This window comes from Pagrus pagrus, assembly GCF_965226575.1.
Source record: "Pagrus pagrus genome assembly, chromosome: 2".
Classification (NCBI taxonomy): domain Eukaryota; kingdom Metazoa; phylum Chordata; class Actinopteri; order Spariformes; family Sparidae; genus Pagrus; species Pagrus pagrus.
In genome coordinates this window covers 20,588,331-20,607,503 of record NC_140186.1, presented here as the reverse complement: position 1 = coordinate 20,607,503, position 19,173 = coordinate 20,588,331, and the positions used below count along the sequence as shown (strand labels likewise).

Sequence of the window (19,173 nt, the reverse complement as noted above, 5' to 3'; positions counted from 1 at the left end):
ACATTATTTTCAGACATTCTTTAGACCGACTGGTGGATGATAATAAAAACAACTGCAGCATCCCTAATATGTTTGAAAATGATGAGAAAGTCAAGTGAAGTGTAATCTTCCCCTCTTTTGAACAATCTTAAGATGACAACAGAGGTGAATGTATCCCCTATCTGAAAAGAAAAGCAAAATTATAGGTATAATTTTTTTTGTCTTTCTCTACCGTATGATCACCTGTTTTATTTTCAACTACCATGTTCATGTACACTAAGTGGAGTAGTGCCCATTATTTGTCATTTGATATTAACTGGGTTCTTAAGAATAAGATCTAATCTGGTATCACTTTCTTGAAAGTAAATGTTAAAAAACTGCCTATTGTACCTGCTTGTGTGTTGTATTTAGAAGTAGACACAGTACTGAAATCAAATGCTCTTTATCCATTATAATTTAAATTTATTGATATTAGTTTCTTCATAAAGTATCAAACAAGATTGGGTTTAAAGTGAACAGTGTCAAGGATAGCCCATGAGTAATACAGAATCAAATCAATTTTGGTAAATACCATTGCACCATGTCCCAGTATCCCAAACAACACAATAATATCAAAGATAAACTGCATTGATATTTTTAAATTAAATCGAAAAACAACTGCCCACATCACGCATGTTTGGTAAACAAAGGCAACTCAGCAGCAATTGATAGACAAGCAACTTTGCAGTAGAAGACTTTTCCTGAGTCATAATGTACACTGTAATTAATGTATGGATTTCATACAGATTGCCCATAATCAAATGTACATTCTTCAATACCATATCACGCCACAGACCAGATATCTCCAAGTTTGTTGTAAACATATCTAGAATCTTGCATATCTTGTAGGGTTGTACGATGCAGTGTAACCAGGATCTTTGGAGGAGGCAGGCAGCATTGGCAAGCCTGACAGGTGGTCTATCTTACAGCGATCCAGAGCTTGTTTGTAGTTGATCTTCTCCTTTGTGATTGGGTCCACAATATCCCTCTTGTAGGTTGACTCAGCCTGCAGCTCCCTCAACATTGTGCTGTCGATCATTTTGGAACCAAAGGCATCTGTGATGGGTACTCTGTTGCCGGTCTTGGGATCGACCAGCCCTCCGGTCAGGTGCTGTGCCTCCATGTAGCGAGTGGCATTTTCTTTTGGCATCCATCCTTTCTGAGCAGCTTCTCCCACAGACAAACACTCTTTGGTCATGGGGTCTTCAACCCCAGAGAAGGCCTTTTGTGCATTGAGTAGCCTCTGGAGTTGACTATTTTCAATGAGGCCTCTGCTTGCTGCCTTGTGAACTGGGTATCTCTGTTTGTTGTCGATGTCAATGATGCCACCTGTTGATGCCTGAGCCTCCAGAAGTCTTTGGGCAGTGGTGGGGTCGACCAGTTTACGCAGGGTAGCACTGCGGATTGTATAGCAGGTGTCAGTGTTTGTATCCATTATTCCAGCAATTGGGAAGTTTTCTTTAGAGCGCTCACGTGCTGAGTTCACTGGTTTAGTGGACTTTGGGGTGATTGAGTTGGGTTGGGGTTGCTTCTTATTTTCACCTGCAACCAGCAAGGCAAACTCAGAGATAGGAAGCTTGCCTTGTTTGTACTTCTGTAGTTCCAACTCTGTCAGCCTGCCTTCCTCAAGGGCATCTTTGATGGCGTACTGCTTTCCACTCTTGCGATCCTGCAGTACGGATGTCTCCCCATCAGGTCCCATGGAGGTAATCTCCTCCCAGTCACACTCCAGCTCCTGCAGATTAATGTACTGTGTACGATCAATCAGGCCCTGCACGTAGGCATCATATGGAGACATGTCTTTGCCCGTATCAGGATCCAGAATGGTGATTTTTGTGGAGACATTGGTCTCTTTGGTTCTTGTTTCTGCTTGCTCCTCTTTCTGCAGAGACACCAGAAGGTCCCGGATGGTGCTGTCTCGCAAATGAATCGTGTCTTTTTCATCCAGGATCTCCCTCTCCAGACGCTGGTTCTCAGATTCCAATTTAAGGCTTTTCTGCCTGTTCATCTGCGTTTTCTCACTGATCAGCCTGCTCTGCTGCTGGAAAGACAGGCTGGTGTCGTGTTTCTTGGCTTCGAGTGTCCTGAGCTCTCGAGTGAGGTCATCCTTCTCCCTCTGTAAGGCATCTCTGTTCAAAGTGAGGGTAGTCTCCTCTCTTGAAGAGCTGGACTTGGTGCTCATCAGAAGGTTCATCTTATCATTGATTCGTTGGATTTCATCTTCCACGTCCTGTCTGGCAAATTTTTGCTGAGACACCTGCTCCCTCAGGCGATCCCTCTCTGCTTCAACAGCTTGGTCTTTCTCAACACGGACAATCTCTTTGTACACTGTCTTCTCAACAGACTTCTCCCTCTGCAGGATCTCAAGCCTTTTAGTGATGGCATGGATTTCTCTCTGCAGACGCAAAATATCTCTGGTTTGCTGGTCCATATCTGACCGAATGTTGTTTGTTGACCTCTCCAGTTTTGGGTCTCTTTCAACCTTCAGGACCTCCTCCACAACAATGCTTTCTTCAACTGGAGGTGGGGCATTTTCCAGCTGTTTGATGCGCAGTCGGATGTCTCTTAGTTCAGACTCGGCTTGAATCCTTTTTTGCCGCTCATCACTCTCTCTAAGTATTCTCTCTTTATCTTCCACCTTTGTTCTTAGCTGCTGCAACTCTAGCTCTGTTTGACGTCGGATCTTTACTTCTTCATCCAGGCTCCTGCCGAGCTTCTCATGCTCGATTAACTGCCTTGGGTCCTTCTGTAAACGCACAACTTCTTGCACAACCACTTTCTCCTCAGGCTTCTGCCGCTCCAATAGGATGTATTTGTTTTGCAGATCAAACACCATCTCTTCAATGGTGCGTCGCGTCTGTGCCTCCTCCCGCACATCTCTTCTCAAGCGATCAGCTTCTTTCTCCAACAGAGGATCAGGTTCATACTTGATGACCTCTCTGGTGACGAGTTTGGTCTCTATCTTGGACTTTTCAGCCTTCCATTCATCTCTCTCTGTCCTGAGTCGTCCCACATTGTCCTGGAGGGAGCTGTAGGCGGAGTGTAATTGGTTCACCTGATCATTTAGCCTCTGAATCTCTCTCTCATTTTCAGGGCTTCTTTCCTCCTTAACCACCTCTTGGAGAACTTCCTTCATTTCCACTTTGGGCTTCTCATTACGAAGGATATTCACCTCAGATGTGACATGGGTGATCTCCCTCTCTAGATCAGAGCGGTGCCTGCTGGAATCTTGTATGTCTTTCCTGAGCCGCATTATCTCCACCTCTGTGTTCGGGTCTACCCTGTAGTTCTCATTAATGATTTCCTTCACCTCAACTTTCGGCCTCCAGGATTGAACTTCTCGGTAGCGGCTATGGAGGTCCGTCAACTCCCTGGACAAAGAGTTGTTTTCAATTCTTTCTCCCTCAATGTCTGTTCGGATCTTCTTAGATTCAGTGATGAGTTCAGGGTCTTGTTCAATCTTTTTCACTTCCTTTGTGATGATCTTAGGCATGATGTTAGGGATAAGTCTCTCAAGTGCATTAATTTGGCTTCTCGTCTGGAAGATTTCATCGTTGAGACACTTTATCTTGTTGTTCTCATCAGAAATTTCCGTCTCAAACGTTCGCACTGCTTTCACCATCTCTGGGTCCTGTTCCACTTTCAACACTTCCTTCTTAACCACTCTCTCTTTGACGGGTGGTTTCTTCTGCTGGAGAATCGTGACTTCTGTCTTCATCTGTATCTGCTCGCCGTCTCTCACTCTAATTTCGTCTGTCATCTTTGCTATTTCATCTCTTAACTTAGCAGCCTCTATGTCCAGTTGAGGATCTTTCTCAAACTCTGTCACCTCTCTGATGATCTGCTTGGGTGGAGTGTTCTTGCGGGTGTCCTCCAAGCTGGTGATTTTACTGTTACACAACTCAACCTCAGACTGGATGGTGTTACGCCTCAGGCACTCTTCATGCAGTTTGTTCTCCAGGTCAGCCAAATCCCTTTCCAGTTTTGGATCGCGGAAGTAGTGCAGTACTTCTTTCTCCTCAATGCGTTCCACTCCTTTGCGACTCTTCAGGGACATAAACCTGTCTTTAAAGGTTCTCACGTCTGTCTCAGCGTGAGTTGTCCTCTCCTTCTCTTCGTCTAACTCTTTCAACAGACTGTTTAACTCCAAAGAACTCCTCTGTTGGCTCTGTTGCTGCACTTGTTGCTGTTCCACCATCTGGACTTTCTCTTCATTCTACAGCAGGAAAAGCAAATGGATTGAATGGCAATAAGTTTGTTTTGTGACATGAGCATTAGTTAGCTTTATGGAGAACACATTTTATACTGAAGAGGTCATCGAAAGGATAGAAAACTTTTTTTATCCAAGACCTGTTTTCTTACTTGTAAAATGAGACTCTTAGCCAAATCCATTTGTTTTTGGCGTTGGTTGTTCTCAGCTGTTGCTTCAGCGAAACGTTTGACCAGACCCTTTTCCTGTAATAAACAAGAGACATGGCAAAACATCAGCCACTTTGATCTTTAAAATAAATGTAACACATTTATATTGTGTTAACAATGTAGGAGTGTTACCTCTTTCTGAACAGCATCAGCCATTGTGAGCACGCGAGGTTTCTCTGGAACAGTGGCTCCAGCATCCTCAAGTGTACTGTTGTATTTGTCAACGCTGGTATCGTATTCCTGCACAGATGTGAAGAATTTGGCTATTAAAGTCATTTATGAGTAAGTATGGTTGTGTTCCCATTTGTGGACTATTTGCAAAGGATATTGTGAATTGAAAAACAGTAGATTAGGTAACATTAAACATTATGTAATATCTGATTAAACCATTGGAGATTTATTTCATTACTTTTATATAATGCCTAGAATCACCAACACACTCTCTTGCTAATATTTAATATTTAATATTATAATCGATTTGAGTCTTACATTGAAAAGATTCTGCAGATCTTGGGACAGATCAACCACTCTGTCCATGTCGTCTCCCTTCCTCTCCAGGTCTTCCACCACTCTCTGTGGTGAAAAGATTAAGAGATGTTCATCAGTATGAGTTATTAATATCATCTGTGATTTAATAATATCATATTTTTAACAAATTTACATAGAGCAAAGCATATGTATTAATAAATCACCGACAGACATAGAGATTAAGAGAGTAGCTGACGATTTGGTTGTTGAGGGAAAAAAGATAAAGCGCTATGATTCACATGACACTACTTTATGATCAGGAGACAGTCTCACACCTCTTGGGAGGTCCGCTTAGCTGTGACCTGAGACAGATCATCACTGGGGTTTATCTGGTTTGTCGGCAGGTTGTCCAGGAAGGAGCTCAGGGATTTGCTTGTGCTCTGGAACTCCTGGTTCTTGCTTGCAGCTTCTTGTAAGAGGTTTTCTCTGAGAGAATTCAACAATATGACAGAAAATTAAACAATTAACTTTGTACAAGCTCTGCATTATGGTGCCTTTAAATTCAAAGAGCTGGTGATTAGCTCAGGTTTTGGGTTTTGTACCTGAGGGATAATTAGCTGAAACCTTTGCTTGACTTTTGTGTGCTGTATATGTAATTTCAATGTAGATTCGACAAAATAAGGATCAGCAACATTTTAACTGAAACATGAATTGCCTTTGTAGTTGATTACAGCATGGCAAACGAAAACGCAGATCTAATTATGTAAAGTATGTTCGAGGCCCTGCATAGTTGTAAAGTTATGTAGTGCATTAAAACTCATCACAGGTTGCATATGACCATGAGCTGTGAGCAGTACAGATGGGTGATTTTCCCTTTCCTTGTTGTTTCATTGAAAACATTTTATTAATCAACAGCAAAAATCAAAGATCAAATGTTTTCTCCTTCTTTTCTATCATTTTAATTGGTTTGTGAAGCCTCAGATTTATCTTGTGTCTCCTTGTAATCAGTCTTATCTTCAATTAAATGACCCAAACTGAACTAATTAATCCGCGTGAGTAAAACCTTTACTTCGTGGCTGAAACGATTTGACCAGACTGATTCTCACCTCTCATTCAGCTGGTTGCCTACATTTGCGTAGCGGTTCTGCAGCTGCTTGACCTCCGTACTCTGGCGCATGATGTCCGGGCAGAACTCCTGGTAGCCCTGCTGCAGAGAGCTGCACAGCTGCTCTGTGGTCTCCAGATCCTGACTCAGCTTCTTCATGTCGTCCTGGGCCCCTGCCACAGCCTTTCGCTGGTCCTGATTACAGAAAAGGAATATACAGCTACTTAAAACCTGTCTGTGGTTGAGGTAAGATTTTAAAAGAATGTGAAAATGCAGATTTACTCACCTGAATGTCTTCAGTGCGGGTTTTGATTGCATTTGGCTGGTCAGGGATTGGACCATCTTCACTCAGCTTTTTCTCAAAACCAGAGACAAGTCCATCCACCTTCTTAATCTGGCTCTCCAAGTCAAGAGATGCTTGCGCTCTGGAAAATATATATAAAATGATAAGTGTACTGACATTTGTTATCTCAGTAGTAGAGCTCAACAAAGACAGAAAGTTTAACAGTACGCCTATGTAAAAATGTGGCTGAAATGGGAGTTCCTACCTGTTTTTTAAGTACTCTTTTTCCCAACGCATCTGACACAATTTTTTTTAATTAACATTGTACTCAACAGAACAGTCATCTTTTTTCCAGTCATAATATGATGGAAGAGTACGTAAAACAGGGATAACCACCTGCATATAAGCAACTTCCCAAACAAAGACTACTCTTACTTCTTGGTGTAGAGGTCAGCGAGTCCTGCAATACCGTCATGCTTGTTATTGGCAGCACTCAGTTTGAGCGGCAGTGCAGTGGAGGTGGGGTCGTTGGACAGCAGGGGCTGCAGATCAGCCTGAGCTGCCTGCTTCTGCTGCTCCAGAGCCTTCAGAGCGTTGGCAGCTTGCTGTAAAGACAAGTGCAGATACTTTAGATACTCGCACTAATATGCTGTAGGATTGTATCAAATATCAGACAGCAGATCATGTAGGGTTGAAACCGTAAACACTGAATAAATGGCACCTCATGGCTAAATGTGTCAAAAGCTTTGCCACAGTATCTTCATGAAGTGTATCTGTTGATCTGTCTTGTTTTATATTAATGAACATTTTACAGTTTGAAATGATGCCTAGACTCATGAGAAATCTCATCAACCCACAGGTTTTATGTTATTCTTCACTTCTGATAAAATCTAGTTTTGCCTTCATTTTGTTTTGTCTCGACAATTCAAGAGCTGATAGCTAAAGTTTCTGTGTGTGTGAGAAGCAGTGTTTGTGCTTGAGGTTAGGTAAAACCATAAACAATTCAGCAGAATTGGTAGGAACAAGCATATATTGACATACACTGAAAACATGTAATGTACAGTAATATATCAAAAATACAATCAATATAAAGAAGGGGTTTACACAAATTTGAAAATTCATGCCAATATATTTTCATCTTGCCTCAAGAATATATTACAAAATATAATGAATGTGCATTTTGATAATACATTGGTGATTAGTGATACAGTATGTATTTACAAATATTATTAGATCATATATTTTTGGAAAATATACAGTAATATATATGGAAATAATTGGTGTGTCTGTCAATATATTGAAAATTATGCATTTGAATTTCTTCTCCATAACTATGTATGTATCATAACAAGCAACCAGTATGTTATGATGCACAATACAAAATGACACACATCCTCTAAATCTGAACAACTGACTGAAGAATCACTGCAGAAATGTGCTAACAGGAACGACTGTATAGAGATCCAGTCTGTTTTTAACTCTCACCTCTTGCTCCTTCAGCCTCTTGGCCAGATCTCCGGCTGGGTTGTCGCGGCTCAGCGGGGCTCGAAGGCGGCTCAGCATGCTCTCCTCTGCACTGGCCAGGTCATCGTCCAGCTTGTCCAGCTGCTGAGCCAGGGCGGCCACTTTGGGATCAGTGGACACTGGGACTGAATGTGGAAACAGGAACGTTTATTGACTGACTGATCTGATTGTAGCCTGGGCATAAGCATGAATTTGTGCAACTGGTCGTAAATATCACGATTATGATTTTATTTAAAGACAATGACCTGATTGTTGGGGCCTGGCGACGTCCTGCTTGTGATTCTTCAGCGACTCTGCCAGAGCAGCTCTTCTCTTCTTGATGTCTGCCAGTTCACCACCCAGCCTGGTGAATTGAGAACATGGACAGAAAGAGGGAGTGAGGTAGAACAAGGGACAGTGTTACTGACATACTCGTGCATTGTTTGTTTGTTGTAGCTGCACAGCAACACAGCTTTGCATTACTTACAGATCCACTTTGTCGATGGCCTCTGGATCAGGTGGAGGGATCTGGAAGCAAACTCCTGGGAAGGTTTTTGTTTTCCCGTCGGCAGAGATAACCTCCCATCTCTCCCTGTCTGAGTTAGACTTCAGGGTGAGCTTCTCCCCTCTTGCCAGAGAATCCTGGATGACAATGATAAATAAAAAAACATATGCCCCAAAGGTTTAGACAAGACTGAAGTGACACATCTTAGCTGTAGGTATTCGTCACTCTCTGTCTTTTCTTCAAGAAGCTCCACCTTATCTGTCTCCCAGTCACACAGGGACTCCACTGTGATGGGTCTGTTGGGGTTGGTGCGTCGTAGCTTCAGAGGAGCGATGGTGGTGCTGCGTTTTCTCAGGTCTGTCAGCATCTGTTCGCTGTTCTGCACAGCCTTCTCCTCCGCCTGGTGGGAAACACACAGAGGAAAACAGGCATCTTAGAAAAACATCTTTTCAATCTTAGCATCCCCTCTTCCACCTCTCTTTTCCCTCTTTCTCCTATTATCCTTCTCTTTTTCTCCACTTATTCATTCCCCCCCTCATTGTCTCTAACAGTGACTCTAAAAGTACCTCCAGCTGCAGCAGCATCTCTGAGTTGCTCTTCTTGCTGACGGACTTTGGGTCCAGGTTGTTGTTGAGTTTGGACAGTGTCTCTGACAGCTGGTCAGAGTCCATTTGGTACTGGAAAATGGCACAAAAACATACTGGTAAAAAATTCAGCCAACAGGGATGTGTATTCAGTGCATGACAGCGAGACAAAATGCACATGTGCTCATACATATTCAGACTCAAAAGCAGATTGCGATAATGACAAATTGTGGCGCATGCTGTGCCATATTTACCTTTTTGTATTCCTCCACATTGTCCAGGTGCGTCTCTTGACAAATGCACAGATTGAGGAATTTCTGCCATTCGTCTCGAACAGAATCTCTCTTAGCCTAGAAAATGTGATGTAACGTTAAGAGTCGACCTGGATTTAAATGGCATTCAAACTCCTGACGTTAAAGTTAAAGATGTTGTCCTCTACAGCCTGTCTGTCTGTGATGACAGGTACCTGTATTGTGGCGCTGGCTGGGTGCTTCATCTCAATAAGCCTGTCTCCTTCCTCCTGGAGTTTGTTCACCTCGCTCTCGTGGGACAGCAGGCTGTTGTTCTTAAAGTTCTGATTGAGATCAAATCAAAGTGACGTTATTCATGTATTTGGTCATCCAATAACTTGCCATGTCATTTTTTAGGACACATTTAGTTGCCAGGAGTGCTATCCTTCACTGTCTCACCTCATACTGCCTGCGGACATCAGGTGGGTCCACTATGCGGTCACTCCAGTCCTGCTTTATGATCTTATCTTGTTCATCCCCCAGGAAGGACCTTTCCTTCTTGGAGCTGTGCATGTATTCGTACAGGGTGTTCAGGTAGTGGCGGCGCCATTTGGAGTTGTCCTGAGGAGAGAGAAAAGAAAACTTAATTAAAACCTGAGAAGTTCTGAAAACACTTGACATGACAAAATCAAATAGCATTTTGACAATTTTCAGCTTCTTTATTTTTTTAAATTTAACTTTTGAAAAGTTTGTTTTGTTATTTGCAAACTTTATTTACTACAATGCGATCAGGCATATTTAGGTCTCTGGTCTCTATGAGTGAGTACAGTTTGATGTGTTTTATCAATGTTTCACACAGCATCCCAACTTTTTGGGAATCGGGGTTGTATCACATGACAGTTAACCAATAAAGGTCAAAGAGTGGATATTAATTATGTTGTAACTTGTTGTTGCTAAGTGATGAGACAAGTCCCGAAGGTTTCCCAGTAGAGTCAAGCCTTTTCATTATAAGACTCAAAGATGAACTCACCAGTAGATTGTTGTACTGTTTCTTCATGGCTGTGTAATTCTCCTAAAAGACAAGATAGCAGATAGAAATTGTATTTATTAAGAGCAAAGAGGACGCTAACAGTTTGGATCAGCTGCTGCTTGATTACAGAGTGCTGCGTCATGTGATTGTGTTTGCATGTAAACATGGTCATTCACCTTGCTGCCTGCAGAGCTGACACAGAGCTGAGGGTTGTAGGACTCAATCTCTTTGTGCAGGATGTTGTGAGCAGCGATCTGCTTCTCCAGGTCGGCCATGGTCGGGCCATATTCCTCCGTGTTCACCGCTTTCTGTCATCACACAAGGAGAAAACAGGTGATGGTATGTAAAGACAAAATAAGCACCTGGCAGGCTGAGGCACTCTGTAATCAGCAGTGTTTTCACCTCGGGCAGTGAGAGCATGATTTACTGATTGAAAACCTGCACGGTATGTTTGTAGGGAGGCAACAGGTCATTTGTTCAGACGGTGCTATCATACTCACTTGCTTTTCATTTAAAACAGGCCCCCAGTCGATTCTGGGCATCATCGACACGTCATCGATCTGATCGTAGACCTCTCGGTAGAAGGCGCAGTCTTTCAACCAGCGATCATGGAGGTGGATGACACTGGAGTCACCAGAGGGCAGAAGAGACGCAAAGAAACAGACAACTCAGGATTTATGGAGACCTGAAGTGTGCAATACATGCTGAAATAATCAAGCAGACTAAATAATGTAACCAAGAAATTGAGAAGTAAGTATTTCATTCTGCTTCTGTTGACAACAACAATTCATTTCATGCCATTTTTATTTAAAGCTAGCAGTTACTATTTAATAAAAACTTCTTCCAAATGCTGTTTGTAAATACTGAATGTGTTATTTTTACAATTTGACGCACTAACAACTCACTCGCTCTCTATTTCTTTGGCCTGTGGGTGTTTGAGCTTCTTGGCTTTGTCGACGTCCAGGAAAAGGTTCTTCAGCAGGGCCTCAGCCTCGCCCAGCTTGTCTGATATCGCATCCTGATGCTGGAAGGGCAGGTCTTTCTTCTCATTTTCAGCATCCTGGTGGAAGCAGACAACACTTAGTATGAGTTCTCTTTAGAGGGGGGTTGCCAATAAATGTGAAGTATCGTTAGTGCATTTTGCGTTCTCACCACAGCCAGCCGCTCCTCAGACCAGAGGATGTCTTTCTCCACTGTGTCGGCATCAGTTTGCATCTGGGAGATCAGCGTAGCCAAGCTGCTGGCCTGGTTCCTGCAGGGTGAGGAGAGTAGTCACAGGTTAATCCACAAGAACGTACCCTCACCGCTAGATGCAACTAAAGCCTACAAGCTGGACCTTTTTATTTCTCATATGGTCTCAAGAACAGAAGGAAGGAACATTGGTGTTTATATTTCTGCACAAACTTCACACCTTCAGCAGCTTTGTCCATGAACAGAAGAGCCCAGACATGTTGTTAGAGAACCAAGTTTAGGATGAACACATTTAAAGATCATCTCCACTGTTAAAAGTCTGCACTGACACAGATTTCTTGTTCTTCTTTTCACTCTTTTATGTTATCTGACTGATGCCTGTTATCAAGATCAAACACAACCTGACAAATCATGCAATGCCTGGACGGTTTAGGGACAGCACCTTCACCTACATGCTAACCATACCACAGAGGCTGTGACTGTCACTCCCTCAGTCACTGTCGTTGTGCAACACTGTCGTTGTGTAACACTGTCGTTGCCACTAAAGTGATTCCTCAGACAGACAAAACCAGGCCTGCATTTAGAGATGAACTACACCCATAAAACTGAATAAAGTCTCCTGGTCTGGTACACCTGTCGCTGGTACGTTGAATGAGTCAGTGGCGGACTTGAAAAGATTAAACAGGCACCAACTTTATGTGGTGGGACACCAGCGCTCAGAAAGATGAAGAGACGGCACTTCAACATGTTTTGTCTACCAAAGGGGCATCAAGAGAGCACTCTCTGCCTTTTGCACCCCATTGTTGGGAGAGGGAAGCCACAGTCCTTTCTTTTTTGTACACTCAAACAGCAAAAATCCACAAAAATCTCCCAACTGACACGTCGTAAATCATTCAAAATGCAACAAGGCACTTCACATGCTCTTCTCACAGAGAGTTTATGCTTTAGTGCTGATTTTACAACCTGAAAATACCTCATTCAATACTTCTGAGGTGTACCACCAAACCAAAGAATGCTGACGAACCATCGAGGACCTCGCTGGTTAATTGACAGACATACCAAAGCTACCACAGAGAACAAGTCTCCCCGGAAAGAAAACCAGCAGTTGTCACTCATGATGGATCATCCATTATGAGTGACATCTGCTGGTTTTCTTGTAGGAGGACGACAGGCTAACAGTTTCATGCAGCTCTTTAATGATGGAGCAACAGAGGAATGCAGCACAGGTGTCGTCCGGCACTGACTCACTGAGCTGCCAGCTGATCTGGTTCTGCAGCCGCTCTCACAATGGCCTCCTTATTCCTGCTCCCTGTGCATGAGACAGGTATGTGCTGCTCAAGCTCACACGCACACACACACACACACACACACACACACACACACACACACACACACACACACGAAAATATATGGACCCACAACTGTGAGACAGTTGGGAGGGTTACTTTAACAATGTATACTGATGCAGTCACTAATTGCCTGTTAGGAAATGTCGTCAGTAAAGTAATCCAAGTATCACAGTGATGAAGGAAAGTAACTTGATTACTTTGTGTTACCTCACTCCACTTCATTTTAAAGGCAATTACTGGACTTTTTACTCACTACATTTATTTAATTTTCACTTACTTGTTACTTTGCAGATTACATGCTGCATCAACGCCAAAGCAGCACGTTTTTAAATGAATCTATGTTAATTTATCAGCGGTCGGGTTAAAAGACAGTACATATTTTGCTTTACTTGTACTTTTGATACTTAAGTATATTAAATATATTTAAGATACTTTAAGACTTAAGAACTACTTGTATGGGTGACTTTCACTTGTACCAAAGAAATATTTTAACACGATATCATTACTTTTACTCAAGTATGACCTTTGGGTACACTGGTGTGAGCAGAGCATTGATTAATGATGCAGTAATCTACAGGCTTTTACCTTTGTAAAAGGCTTTGTCTTTTATAACTTTTAATGATGGACTTTTTACTTTTACTTACTTACATATGCATTTATTTATTTTGGCCTTTTCATGGCTTCTTTATTTGTAATACAGCTGAAGAGTGAGAAGAAACAGGGTGAGAGAGAAGGGGGATAACATGCATGTGAGGACACAGCCACTGTACAGCCACTGGAGCGCCCCACTTTTACTTATTATACTTATTATAACATTGTGAAAATAAGTCCAGGACTACCAGTGCCAAAGTGTGACATGTTTTTTTTGTTGTTGTTTGTTTGTTTTTTTCAAGAAATAGAGTAGATTATAACTGGGCATCGAATTGAAGGTTGATACCTTTTTCAAATGTATTGAGCAAAACTGAGGTATAATCATTTTGACATGAGGCTGATCTAATTTCAAGACATCTTACATCTACTATCTAATGTATCTGATGGGAGGTTGTTGAGGACATGAGTTGAATAACTGATGTAGGTTTGTCTCTGTCCTTCATCTGGGCTGTCAAACACATTTCTTCATTACTGATGATGATGGAGCTGAATGGCAGGTGACAGCCACACAAATCTCTGATCCTCAGTATCTGTTTCCTCTGGTGCAGGCGGCAGAGTGAATGACAGGAGTGTATGAGATGTTTGTGAGATAACCAGCTCCTGCTGTCAAGTGTTGTAGACGAAGTGCACTGCATGCTTTCTATGAATACAGTAAAGCTTTGTTTAGTTCAGCCCCTAAAAGACGACTGCAGCTTCTTTGGTGTGTGTCATTTTTGTGTTTAGTGTGTTAAAATGCAGAGAATGTACTGTTGGAATATAAATAAAGAGCAGAATGAGTCAAAAAAGACTTAACGCTTTAGTTTCTTTCATGTATGATGACCGTGGCAGGATTGTCAGGATTGCTGTGGCTGATTTGACTTTGAAAGTAGGATAACTGGAAAACCTGCATAATTTCGTAGGGCTTGTCTGCATTTTTTTGTTCATTGTAAGCACTCCCTGATTTGGTCCTAGCGCTCAGATTTCCTCCCAGCTCACAGTTTGTCTGAAACTGTGTTGAATTTTGGAGTGAAAGGAGGTTAAAAGTAAAGTAGTAGTAGAAAGTTTGCTTGAGTCTTTTCCCCTGATGCCACTTTCTACTTCTGCTCCATGACATACGTTTTACTTCACTACATTCATCTGACAGCTTTTGTTACCAGTTGATTTACAAAATAGGATTTCTACACACCAACGTGTGCAGAGTTTGTAAAAAAAAAAATAGTGTTTTAAAAAACTACATAAATTAAACAAGCCAAGTTATACAGTACAGCTGAAAATGAATTGATTGATTCCTGATTATAATTTTACTTTGGGAGTTACACTCTCAGTGCAGGCCTTTTACTTGTATTGAGTATTTTAACAGTGCAGTATTAGCACTTTTACTTAAGTGAGGATCCTGATACTTCCTCCATCACTGAGCTGCAGCTGTGTTCAGCATGTTCAGCACCATGTGTGACCCCTCTCAGTCCGTTAATTTAATGTAAATATGCAAGTTTAAAGCTGAAGTAGCAGCCACCACAGACCGACCCTAAGCATCAGTATTTGACGACCTGAGAATCAGACTCAGTAATCAGCTATCTTTCTCTGGTATCGTCTACTTTAACTTTAAATGTTGCTCCTTTCTGTCCTATAAAGATCCACTGAGAGGACAAAGAAAGTGACCTTGAACGCTGACAGTCATTATTATCAAATCAGTGAGTCACCACTGATGTGAGCTGCGATGTAAATGACAGCTCAAACCAGCAGAACAAGATGGCCGCCCTGTGGTCAGACATCAGTGCTTATGGGGCATCACGACATCCACCCTCATACACACACCCAACACACCCACATGCTCACACACGCAAACATACGTGACTGCAGTATGTTTGGCACTTAACCTGTGCATTTCATTTTGATTTTAATGAATCTTTAAAAACCAACAAACTGGTCAGTTTACTTTGGTTTATGTTCATAAGCTGATTAATCTATTTGTTGATAGATAACAAATTAATCAATCAATAGATTATCATGTGAGAATGTGAAATATTTCTGGTTCCGGTTCTCAAATGTGAAGATTTGCTTCCTTTCTCTGTTTTCTATCGCTTCAAAGGACATAAAAAAGGACGATGTATGGTTAATATGACAAGACAAAAAAACATCAAACTTCAGCTTGCATGACTTAATGATTAAAAATATATGATAATCATTAGTTGCAGCTCTACTTTATGCTGTCTTGGTTGATTTAATTGGTGATGGGAATGTCTTAACGGCCTGATCAGAGCAGCGTGTCCTTTGTTTCACTCCATAAAGTACAGTTGGGGACCAACGCCCACATGAGAGAAAGAAACCAGCTGAGCAGAACAGACTGCCCAGCCCTCATCACACCTCAACAGACCAGGGGCACAGTGAAACCACCACCACCACCACCACCACCAGGTCACCACTTTGTTTGGCTGCTGAATGTGTCTCCAGATTCTACCTGACGTCCAGGTGGTCCTGTCACATAAACACTGTGTGTTTTTACTATATTTAAAGCAATAATGCCAATTAAATTGAATAAAGTGCAACCTGCCCTCAAAACTCCCCAAAAATTAGATAATTAGAGGACAGAGAGCGGTCAGACAATCGTCCCCATTTACCAGTTTATCAGTGAAATTATCACTTGGCTCCTCACTGTCTACGTCTCCTTATACTTATTGCGTGGAAAAGAACATGTCGTGTTACACATGAAATTAAGCTTTTTTTTCTTCTTTAACCAGGTTGCAAGCAGCCTTCCACCTCCACCTGCCATATTGAAGTACTATTTTGAAACCTGTACGTTATCAGTGATACATTTTTCTACATTTTAAACGACAGCCAAACCTGAGAAAGACATGGATTAATGACAGCTGTCTGATTATCTTCTGACACTCAAATCATCACTCACATTCATTTTTTCCTCACTGAAATTTGATCATCTGCAACAATTGTCAAAAGTCTAAATCTTGGGTCAGATTTGAGGAAAACTGGTCCATAAAATCACATTTTTAGGGGGTTTGAGTGCCTGAGAAGCAGATTAGAAAGATCTGATACAATTTGTTTCTTTCCCCTGTCGTCACAGACACATTTTCACCTGCTGTGTTGAAGCACACTCGTGTTTACAAAGTAAACCTGGCCTCAGGGCCGTGTTAACTTCTCCATAAGATTTCACCATCCCTGAGGATTAACTCCAACATGCTGTGGAAATCTTGAAAGCAAACTTTCATTAACCCTAAACACAGCCGCAATGTAACAGGAGGCGAACCACAACACTCGGAGAGAAAGAGGACAACGGCATGCACAGGAAACATGACACACTTCTCTGGCGGGGAAGAACAGGAGGAGGGGGAACATGACCGAGATACAATCATACATGCGTCACATTCATGAAATCCACTGGGAGAAAACTCACTTGCTGATCTTGCCCGAGACCTTCATCGTGTTAGTGTCCTTTTTCTTAAACATCTTGGAGGTCATGGTGGGTCCAGAGATCCCACAAAAGTCTCTCACTCGCTTGCTCTTTTACTCCTTCTTCGTCTCCGTCTTCCTCACTGTGTGGCTCCCACTCTGTCTCTCCTCTGCCTTTGGCTCCTCTCAAACACACTCTCACTGGCACACTCTCACGTCAGCACAGTGACAGCCCCTCCCAGACAGGTTAACAGGTGTGTCACCTCCCAGACATCCACCTAAGCAGAGGAGGACCGGACCGACCTGTTTCCTGCACTCTCCTTCCCTGCCCTTCCTTTTCATCTGGGCCCTGACACACTCTCAGATCTCTCTCAAGGGCCCTTTAATCACCAGGGATGCATTATTCATGGGGCTGGAGGCACAATGAATTCCTGCAGGGGGTAGAGACAACAAAACACTTTTTATTCATATGAATGGCATGCAAGAAGAGGAAAACAGCACTGACTGAAGGTGGGAGATGTCACATTAGAAAGCAATGAGTGACATCTGGTCAATAAAAGGGTTTATGGGTAACTTTTTTGGATGTATCTATTTCTCTCCTTGTTTCCTGTCACCTCTTTAATGTTGCTGTCTGATAAAATGTCTGAAAAACAATTTAAATCACAGACTCTTTTCCTTCCCTTTCTGTAAATGAAAGATCCCCTGCAGCATAAACTGTCAGGGTTGTTTTTAAGCATGACCACACAGGTTTTTTTTTTTTTTACCCAACATGGCATAGTTTGAGACAAGGACACAAATAATTTCTATAATGAGAACTAGCAGGCTTTCGAGTGGCTCACAGACAATTAAATAGAGAGAGGATCGAAGGTGGGAACACTGAAAACTGTGGCGGACACACATGCAGGCAGCAGAACTTAGCCTATTTACCAGAGCCTGACTGATATATCTGTGGACCGATATTGGGTGACGACAGATGTATTGATATCGGTATATATGCTGTCCGATATGAAAACATTTTGATTTTGAAGAACACATTGCAGAAAAAGATGCTTGGGTGAATTTATAATTATTACATTTCCAGTAAAGTTTACTGTGTCAGTTCAATAATGTCATAGGCAATGAATATTTATTGTTAAACTGTAACATATCCTGCCTACGTTACATGTATTTGTCGCAATTGTTTGATAACAATGAGGGATCAAGGCAAACAATGTGTGTATATTGGCTGATACATTGATTTCAGAATGTTTCTAATATTGTTACAGTATTGGCATCAGCCCCAAACTGGCATATCAGCCGGGCTCTAATATTTACATTGAATTAAAAAAAGGATATCAAAAGAATTTCAATGTCAGTTCTTGCAAAACATAAAAATTCAAGTGCTTTCAACATTGATGCCAGATGTACAATAATTATGGTATTTGTACAATAATTTTGCCCTGTTATGTTTGGCTTATAAAATAGCTTTAAGGAACATCTGATGGATTTTGTGTTGACACCCATATATTCTCACATTCCCTCCTGTTGGACTCTGACTGTACTCAAAACCTCTTTCACAGACTTTTGAAGGCTAATGGAGCAATTTAACTCAAATAAATCTAAGTGATGAGAATGGGATCCTTGATTTTAACAGCAAGGTGTAGAGTATCCTCCCTCTAGTTCAGTGGCTCTCAAACCCTTTCACAACTATAGGAGACTTAAACTGACACAAATTAAGACCCCAGAGCCCCATCTGATTAGGTTTTGTCCCAGGGTCCCCCTTCTGATAACAATCCTGCTTTGAGATGTTGCTTGTCTTACTTTGACATGTAATTGGGTTTGGGTCTGATTGAGATTACATCGACTACATGTATTTCCTACAAACAGAGAGAGTATCTGTTTTTCCAGACAGGTGGACCCACCCACAGAGAGAGACTGAATGACTGGACGAATCAAAAATGTGTGCTCTCTGTGCTGTTCCCCTCTGTGCTGCAAAGAAAGCAGCCCAGCTGCATTCCTCGCCATGGTTTTCCTATTGTTGATGTGCTGCAGAGAGACGCCCTGATCCTGAATGACTTGCATGCCTGTAGAAGCCGCACATGGGACTTTGCCATGTCTGGAGTCGTCTTTAATCCTCAACATCATGACATGTGCCTCTAAAACGATGGTATTATGCAATCAACTTCCTCGCTGGCCCACAGGTTGAGAGACACTTTTCCAGTGTTGACTGTATACACTGTGTGTCTCTGTTTGTTCATCTGATCTGCCTGAGAGTTAACACGTGAGGTGTCAGGGTGAAGAGGGCTGACAGTCAAAATGAAAGACACTTGAGTAGTCTTAGATTCATGTTCAATCTTAAAGGGGCTCTAAGAGAACAATTGTGGCAATTTACATGTTTTATTTACTTTTTAATGGGCCATATGTAAACGGATTGTAATATGATGTGACAAATGAGACCCTCTCTGTCTCTCTCT

At 42.0% G+C, this 19,173-nt stretch overlaps 1 protein-coding gene across 1 annotated transcript; it reads right to left on the bottom strand.

Annotated features, from left to right (window-relative positions):
- Positions 1-417: 417 nt before the first annotated feature.
- On the bottom strand, positions 418-16,860 carry evpla (envoplakin a). The gene is made up of 22 exons (XM_084377142.1): positions 16,725-16,860; positions 11,298-11,397; positions 11,051-11,205; positions 10,646-10,769; positions 10,322-10,453; positions 10,146-10,187; positions 9,575-9,736; positions 9,352-9,459; positions 9,140-9,235; positions 8,868-8,978; positions 8,555-8,701; positions 8,284-8,438; positions 8,063-8,160; positions 7,779-7,942; positions 6,729-6,898; positions 6,297-6,435; positions 6,012-6,205; positions 5,241-5,391; positions 4,927-5,010; positions 4,570-4,677; positions 4,381-4,473; positions 418-4,234 (listed from the first exon to the last, which is right to left on the bottom strand). The coding sequence occupies exons 1-22, from the start codon at positions 16,787-16,789 to the stop codon at positions 845-847; spliced, it is 5,988 nt and encodes a 1,995-aa protein (XP_084233268.1). The 5' UTR covers positions 16,790-16,860; the 3' UTR covers positions 418-844.
- Between the last annotated feature and the right edge of the window lie 2,313 nt (positions 16,861-19,173).

What these genes read in the sequence shown, in the direction of transcription:
- evpla (XM_084377142.1), bottom strand. Translation starts at nt 16,789, where the DNA reads ATGACCTCCAAGATGTTTAAGAAAAAGGACACTAACACGATGAAGGTC. An exon ending in ATGTCCGCAGGCAGTATGAG is followed by an intron (nt 9,460 to 9,574) that starts GTGAGACAGTGA and finishes GATCTCAATCAG; the next exon opens with AACTTTAAGAACAACAGCCT. An exon ending in CTGATGCTGTTCAGAAAGAG is followed by an intron (nt 4,474 to 4,569) that starts GTAACACTCCTA and finishes TGTTTATTACAG; the next exon opens with GAAAAGGGTCTGGTCAAACG.